Raw genomic sequence first — 8,349 nt, forward strand, 5'->3', positions numbered from 1 at the left:
TAAGAATATGTTTGTTCTTCCATGAGAGCATTGTTCTCACACAAGTGTGCCACTAAAGATTGAGCAATTTTGACTCTGAACATGAGATTTTCAGAGACATACAAGTCAGGTTTGTTAGGCATGATCGATAATAACATTTTCAGTAAATGCAAATAAATATTTTATTAAATATTTTGGTATAGGAACAAATAGGAGTAAGGAACAAATTCTGAGTAAGCTATACCCAAAGCTTGTCATCCAGGAAAGGGCTACTGTACCCTTGCAAAACGCAGAAGAAAGCCAGCCATAGAAGCTTGTTAAAGAGGAGTGAGCACAGGACTGGTCTGGTACCCAGCATTTCGGCAAGGCTGAGCTGCCAGTGCCCCTGAATCACTGGCTTCAGAGGAATCTTGAAACTTTACAAGTGTCTCTTGCATCTGTTTACCTGCACAGATGAATGTGCAGGTACACACCTGTTGTGCTCCTCTATGTGTGCACTGGGCACCAGAGGGCTCAGCTCACCTTCTTGGCCGTGAGCAGCAGCTCCATTGCCTTCTCATACTGGGCGTGCTCAATGAAGAACCCGGAGCAGCGGGCGAGCAGGGCCGGGTCGGACTTCTCATCCAGGTCCTCAGCAATGAGCTGTAGGGCCCCGAACTGCTGCGTGGCGAAGGCCAGCTCCAGGGCTTTGGAGAAGTGTCCTGCCTGCAAAATTAGGAATGAGGCTTCAAAGACTAGAATGAGCACTACAGAGCCAGTTCCCAGGACACCCTGGAGTGGCTTAATAAAGCATTACCATGAAAAAATTACTAATAAACAGGATATAGTAAAAACCGCAGCTGATTTAACATTCCTCTGCTGTAGGAACTGCTTCAGTGTAAAGTTTGGGAGTTTTTACTGAAAAGCATTTACCTTGTGGTATAACATAACAGCTCTGTCCATTTGATCCCCTTTTTCCTCATAATAGCAGGCTGCCTCTATCATGTCTTCTGGTGAGCTCAGGAGAGCCAGGTTCATCAGCTGATCATCTAAATTATTCGCCTGTTCAAAAGCAAAGGTTTGGCTCTGGATGTGCACACACAAATTTCATAATTCCAACTTCTGGCAAGCCTGTGGCTTTATACTGTCACCCAGTATTAAACTCTCACCCCCTTCTGTGTAAAACCTCTACAACCCAAGTGACTTTCAGCTTAAATTATGATTACTTCTTTCAGGGAATTTCTGATGAGCTCTTCAAGAAAATACTTTTCCAAACCACCAAGGCTTTATTGATCCACCCTTGGTAGAAGACGTCAGCAGAAACCTGGAGCAGCTTCATTGTGGGCTGTCCATGAGCAGGCAGTGCTCAGGAAAGAAAAGGCACAAACACCCTGTAGCACCTTCACTATGTGCTGCCAAAGGGCAGAGCCCTGTGCACTGTGGGCACACTGCACCTCTCTGCGTACCTTGCACAAGCGGATGGCGTTGTTGAACGCCTGGGCCCGGCTGTAGAAGTGCACGGCCTGCTTGATGTCCTCCTGGCTCTCGTACTGGCGTGCCAGGTGATAGGAGGCTGCCCCATTCCCCGTTTCGTTCGCTATTTCAGCAGCCTGCAGAGGGAATTGTACAGCTTTGCTTCGTGTCCATGCTCCTCCCAGGAATGAGAACTGGGGAAGCAGATGGAAGCAGGCTGCTTTACCTTCTGAATGTTGCCTTGAAAGCAGTGGACACGGACTAGGGAAAAATAATCCTGAGCCAGTGCATAGTATTTTAATGCAGATTCCATGTCTGACTGGCTCTCCAAGTACTGTGCCCACCACTTCCACAGGCTCCTGGAAAAGCAACAATATTAACTGCAGCAACAAGAACTGCCAGAGGCTGTGTTTTTCACTCTTAGCTTGAACTAAAGACTGAGCACATTTTTTAGAACACATGCTCTACCCCAACCCAAGTGTGACACTCCCAAGGTCTGCACTATACAGGAGGTCAGCCTGGATAACCAAAGTGGCAGTTCTTGAGCAAATGCGGCATAAACCTGAAAAGCTGTGGGAGGGTCATAGTGGATAAGACAGGGGCTGAATGGGACTGAGAGGATTCACACTGCTTCATCCTTGCTCTCATCACGAGTTGTATGTCAGACCTGACAGCCCCATGTAGAAGGAACAAGCATAACACTGACTTGTCTTTCATCTTGTTGACATAGTTCTCCAGGGCTTGTAAGTCTTCAGAGAGCATTCGAGGTACCTCGAACCTGTGTGTGTCTGACTTCTCATAGCTGTAGAGAAGAAGAACATATTAGATGTGAAATGACAACCTCCTTATTAGCTCCTTCTGTGTAAAACATCCATTTAATCTTGTTTGCCAGCCATCAACTGACACCACTAGCAAGAACTGCTTCAGTTGTGTAAGTTCACTGTAAGACCAGTTGCAGTCCACCAGCACCACCAAAAATTAAAAGTTTATTGGTACTGCCAGGCACTTGGAATGAGGGAGGTGTGATCTTCACAGCACAGGAAATACTTCAAAAGTGCCAGTGATGGTCCAAAGTTCCCCAAGCATCAAGCACACCTGGCTGAACAGGTCACAAATGCCCCAGGCTCCACATTGTAGCACCTACTGCAACATCAGCCTCTGCCGCTGCTGGGAGCTCACAGCCCTTACCCCAGCACCCACCTCTCCTCACCACCATGGCCATCACTGCGTCTGCCTGAGCACAGCAGGTATCTGCTTTGATTCTGAACAGAGTTGACCTTATTGGATGATGATGATGGGAACTTTCATATTGGAAAACTCATATGAAAACAAGATCTCAAACAAGAAATACAAGACATCAAAAATACCCTTCCCTAACTTCTCATGGGACTCAGCAGTCACAGGAGAGGACCAGGCACCAGAGGCAACCAAGTCAAACTAAATTCTGCTCCAGCAGTTGTGTCTGGGACTCTTGGGAAAAGCAAATAATTGTTCTTGTCACGGAAAAGGAAGGAAAAGATGGCAGTGGTCTTCCAGAGACAAACATGGGACTGGATATGAGTGGGGTTTAGCTACTGTCCCTGACAAACTCTTGATCTTTTCGACACCACACATTATTTGTGTGAGAAGGTGCTAGAAGTTGTCACTGGGAATGCTTTTACTCTGTGAGACAGAAGGCACTAGAAACAGGAAAAAACTTTAATTAATTTTTACTGGTCATCTTTAGACATGCTCCTTCACCCGTCTCCACAGGAGAAAGAGGGTCCCAGTCCCCCAGGTACCCCCAGCTGGTGCTTACTGGGTGAGCGCCAGGCTCTGCTGCCCGGTTGCCTCCAGGTGCTTCGCGTAGTTGTAGTGGGTGGTGCGCAGGTGAACCCTGTCGTGAGCCTCGGCCGTTTCGATGGCTTTCTGCCACTGGTTGGAGGCCTGGTAGAACTTGTTCAAGAGGTCATACCGTTTGCAAGCCTTGTACAGCTGCTCTGCATCCTCCTGGGAGAGGAACACCCAAAATCCCCGTCAGCCCGACTGCGCTGCGTCAGTCACGCCAGGCGCTGCACCTCGGAGCAGTTTATTAGTGCAGGGCATTGCAATGCAATTAAAGCAATAATCATTCAGGCAGGGGGTTAAAGCAACTAAATAAATGTAGCCTGGAATAGCACGTTATTGGGAAACAGGGTGGTTTTTACAAGGAAAGCACTCAGATCCTGACATTTATTGTACAGGATTGACTGGGAGGGAGGGGGGTGACAAAAGCAAGTCACCAATGATCAAATGCTGTCATCAGGAGAGCGAATCACCAAAAACGGAGACACGCTTAGCTGGGGGTACAGCTACCGACCATGCTGCCCACCCAGGGGTGAGGCTTAGGAGAAGATCCTGGCACTCAGGGTTTGGGAATTAAGGTGCTGCAAGCCAGGGAAGCCCTGTGACCTCCCAGCAGGTCTCAGAGGCAGCAATGCTGTTCGTGGAAAACTGAGCTCCATTCCTGGGAATAAATGTTAAGAATTTATTACAGAATTAGAACGGGAGGGTTTTGCTGATGCTGACGCAAGGGTGAGCAAATATGGAACTATTATTTTTATGCTCTGAGAGGTACTAGCTCCTGTGGAAGGAGCATTTTCCTGCTCCACCCAACTGCTGTCCAGCTGAACACTATATTTAGTAAACTGAGATTATCTGTCCAAGACAGAAAAATACTTTCTGTCTCTTATTGTTTCAAATTTAAAAAAGCACAGAAAGTGGAAAAGGAAGATGCCTGCCCTAGGATTCTGTACGAGATGGAAAAAAGCAGTAGAACTGCATTTGTTTTGCTGTAGGTCCCTTCCACCTTTCCAAACAGATTTAAATATTCAAGAGAAGAAGCACTGACACTTTTCAGCCTCATCGCTTTCTCTGCCAGGAAGCCTTTACAAACATTTAGCTTGAATTTTCCTTTTTTCCTTACCTCTAACTCAGAATAGTTACTCTCCGTGTCTCTGTCTCTGTCTCTCTCTCTCATACTCATCAAATAACTGTAGACTGCTAAATACCTTTTCAAGCCAAATTCTAATTATTTGGCCATTTCCAAGACTTCCTTGTCTGTGAAATCTTTCCAAGAGCTGAGCAATTTGCACTGATTTTCTCTGCACGTTTTCCAGTTCACCAACTTTTTTCCTGGTAATGAGATACTTAAAGGGTGGAAGTCATCATTCCAGCTGTAGCTGCCCTGAATAACAGGAGTTATCAAATCCAGGCCCCAGGATGTGGTGTCTCCTCAAACATTGCCCCGAACTGATTCTTGCTGCCATAGCACCTTGCTATTTTTTATCTAATTCACTATTTCCTATAGCCTGTGGGTTATTTCATAAATTTTTTCCCAGTTTTTCCCTCTAACAGATAATGTGCCTGGATCTCTTATATGATTTCCTAACTAAAAACTTCTGGTTTTCTTATGGATCATTGCTGAAGACACTAAATTAGTGGAATACACACACCTCTAACTAGCACCAGTCAATTTTCAATCCACATGACAATGCTGGTCTCAAACTCAGTTTAGTTCTCTTGGCAATCAAGGGGAATGAAGTCAGACACAAGATACAAGGGCCACTTTGGAGTGCATTTGCTGCCAGTTTGGGCTCCAGATGGAGGAATGAGAGACAGTTGCTCCATACCAACTGTGGGGAACAGCCAGACCTTGTCCTCTGGCTGAGCTGGATCCAGCCAAGATCCTTCTCACACAATGGGAGAAGTCAGGATAGAAATCTGGGTGACTAGGCATCCCTGGGACAGCACAGGCAATGAATGTGACTGACCAGAGCTCTCTAGCCCTGCAGAAAAAGTCTATTTTGCCTAAACTCCTTCAACAACCTCAGGTCAGCCCTCACTCTGTGACTGCACACAGCTCTAGTCTTTCATTCTGGAAACAAATAATTTCAAAATGGAATTTGTGTTTCCTATATCAGAGCATAAAACATGTTTGTTGAAACATTTTAACTCTAATAAAATACAGCCTTTTTTATATCCAGTGAAACCTAGAATGACTAAGCTTGGAAGAGGCTTATGCTCCAAGAAAGCAGGTTTTTGTTAAATGTTTCACATATAAACCATCTTTAAAAGATGTTTCCTTCAGTCAGCAGACTTTCACTCGGTCATTTTTCACAGTCTGATATAAACACTTCACAGCTTGGCTGTGGGATTTACCAGCATGCCCAGCTGGATGGCCAGCACAGCCACCCTGGCCTTCTGCTCTGGCTCCTGCTCAGCCTCCCGCAGTGCCTTGGCTCCTCTTGCATGACCCATGTGCCCCAGGCAAATTTTGGCAACATCGAGCCTCTGAGTCTTCACACACATGCGAGCCATGTTCTCCCAGACAGCCTCACTGCAGGAAATGGGAAAGAAAAGGAGAGCTGTTATTGTGTCACCTGGAAGGCAGGTGAGGTGGGAGGAGAGAGAGTGTGAAAGGGGAAACCATCAGGACGTTGGGAATGGGGTGAGTGTAACAGAGACTCCAGTTGCTGTGTGAAGACTGAAGAGGAACAGAAGCAGGTTCACACACAAAGGTCAGTTCTTGAGATGAATGACCCCAACCTTAAGGAAATCTTGTGGGATTTGATTTACACCAATGCCCAAGAACAGCAGTTATACCTCTGCTCTGGAGACAGGCTGAGAGAGCTGGGGGTGTACAGCCTGGAGAAGAGAAGGCTCTGAGGAGAACTTAAGAGCCCCTTCCAGTGCCCAAAGGGGCTCCAGGAGAGCTGGAGAAGGACTTAGGACAAGGGCCCAGAGGGACAGGACAAGGGGGAATGGCTTTAAATTGAAAAAGGGGAGATCCAGATTGGATATTAGGAAGGAATTGTTCCCTGGGAGGGTGGGCAGGCCCTGGCACAGGGTTCCCAGAGAAGCTGTGGCTGCCCCTGGATCCCTGGCAGTGTCCAAGGCCAGGCTGGACGGGGCTTGGAGCAGCCTGGGACAGTGGAAGGTGTCCCTGCCCAAAGCAGGGGTGGGTAGAACTAGATGGTCTTTAAGGTCCCTTCCCACCCAAACCAGTCTGTGATTCTATGTTTGCACATACATAAACACTGATCATGTGCCCATCCAGCTGTAGCTGCAGCCTATAGACAGTCACAATACTCCCACACTGATGTTCAGAAATCAAAATTAAAATGATGAGAAAAGCCTTAGCCTCGCACTGGAAATCTCCTGCTGCAGTCTGGAGTAGTTTAAATACTGAACAGCTGTTGGGAGCCCAATTGTTTTACTCAGTAATAGGGAATGATGTGTAGGAAACAAATTACCAAACAAACATGTTCTAATTTAAAACTTGCATAAAATGGGCAAAAAGAAAAGCTTTGTGATGCTCAGAACAAGAACTCCTCTGGTCTATGAGCTCACAGTTAACACTGCAAAGTCTCCTGCCCAGGCAAGGCAGGACAGGCTGAGGACCGTGCTCCTGGCTGGAATGGCTAGCAGAACTGCTCAGCAGAAGGACCATGACAGAACTGACCATCACAGAGCAGGACAAGCAGAGATTTTCACAGATTCTATTCACATTTGAGGCTCTTCAGAATTTCATGCAATATGTTTGACTAATAAAAACCATAAACATTCAAAATAAGGGGTTTTTTCTACATCACCCTCAGCAGAAGTCTGTGCAGTTCTCAGGCACCACCACAGCACAAAGTAAAGATCTAAATTTTAAAAGCAGGAAAAAACCAGAAAATAATAGAATAGAATGGCACTTTACGTCCTGCCACCAAATTCCCTTCCAGTTTTCCTATGATTAAAATGTTTTTCTGTTTCCAGTGGCTGTGGGAAAGCCCTGCACAAACAGGGGAAAGTGACTAACCGGGAAGCAGCGGAACAGGTGAACCCTGACGTGCTCTCCAGCACATACGCTAAGAAAAGGCACAGGAAAAATTCTTTGCATAATTTGCTTTAGAATTAGAGCATCTTTTACTTGCAGTGCAACTTGTATAAAGGTTTCAGGTCGTAATCAACATAAATAAGTGATATAGACTTCACTGAGGACAAACGGTATAGAGAAAATAAAAAAGGAACAGAAGCAATAAATCAGGAACAAATTTCAGAAAGATCAGAAGTGTTTCTGGTTTAAAAAAGCAAAAATGCATGTCTGAGTGACACCTTTCTTACAACTGAGTAGTATTCAAATACAGCCTCCTCATGCTCTTCTCTCACATGTCCAAGCTCCCCAGCTGAGGAGCCAAAAGGAACATTGAAATAAAGCATGGTCATTTCAGACCTGGATGGGCCTGACAGAAGATCCTTGTGTGCATCACCACTCAATACAGAAATTCTGCTTGTGTCAGCAGATGTGACCTTCCTAATTTCCGAAAAGTTGGAACTGGTTTCTCTTTTATTCCAGACACTATCTGTATCTGGAACTGGGAAAGGAGGGAAAAACACCTTTTAAGAACATTGACATGATTAACATGGTGTTGATCAACACAGCCAGTTGAGTTCTGTCCTTAGGAAAAGCTGCTCAAGGCTGTACCTGGGCACAACTGTGCTTCACAGCACATGAGGAGAAGTACATTTTCCAAGCTCTGCAGTGTGCCAGAAGAAGCTGGCAACAGCCAGCTGGCTCTGGGTGAAGGAATGCACGTCTGTGCTGGGCTTTGTCAAGCTGACTAACAGTGAGTTTCTGAAAGGAAATCAAAGTCTTTATTTTTCAGAGCTCTGACAGCTCTCAAGTCCCTCCATGCAGGAAGATGAGAGTTCATGGGCTCAAACAGGCGAGCGGATGAGAATTCTTATTTAGACTACAGGGAGTGGAAACTTTTGAGAGGAAATAGACTACACAATGTATTTTAAAGTACAAAGTTAAAAGATAACAGCGTGCAGAGAGTCACAGCAGGATTTAGGAGATGTTGCTCATCATCTCTCATCTGTGTTGTGCTTTCCTGGATGGCAACAGTTCAG

General features: G+C 45.8%; 1 protein-coding gene across 3 annotated transcripts in view; it reads right to left on the bottom strand.

The window, feature by feature from the left end:
- IFT140 (intraflagellar transport 140) overlaps positions 1 to 8,349 on the bottom strand; it is a 106,704-nt gene that overhangs the window by 3,102 nt on the left and 95,253 nt on the right. For all 3 annotated transcript variants that reach the window (XM_017745687.1, XM_017745689.1, XM_017745688.1), the window contains 7 exons: positions 5,611 to 5,788; positions 3,230 to 3,420; positions 2,138 to 2,233; positions 1,658 to 1,790; positions 1,425 to 1,568; positions 892 to 1,020; positions 502 to 684 (listed from right to left, as the gene is read on the bottom strand). In XM_017745687.1, coding sequence (XP_017601176.1) covers positions 502 to 684; positions 892 to 1,020; positions 1,425 to 1,568; positions 1,658 to 1,790; positions 2,138 to 2,233; positions 3,230 to 3,420; positions 5,611 to 5,788 — 1,054 coding nt within the window. The remainder of the gene's footprint in view (positions 1 to 501; positions 685 to 891; positions 1,021 to 1,424; positions 1,569 to 1,657; positions 1,791 to 2,137; positions 2,234 to 3,229; positions 3,421 to 5,610; positions 5,789 to 8,349) is intronic.

Source organism: Corvus brachyrhynchos, unplaced genomic scaffold (assembly GCF_000691975.1).
Source record: "Corvus brachyrhynchos isolate BGI_N302 unplaced genomic scaffold, ASM69197v1 scaffold369, whole genome shotgun sequence".
NCBI classification, from domain to species: Eukaryota; Metazoa; Chordata; class Aves; order Passeriformes; family Corvidae; genus Corvus; species Corvus brachyrhynchos.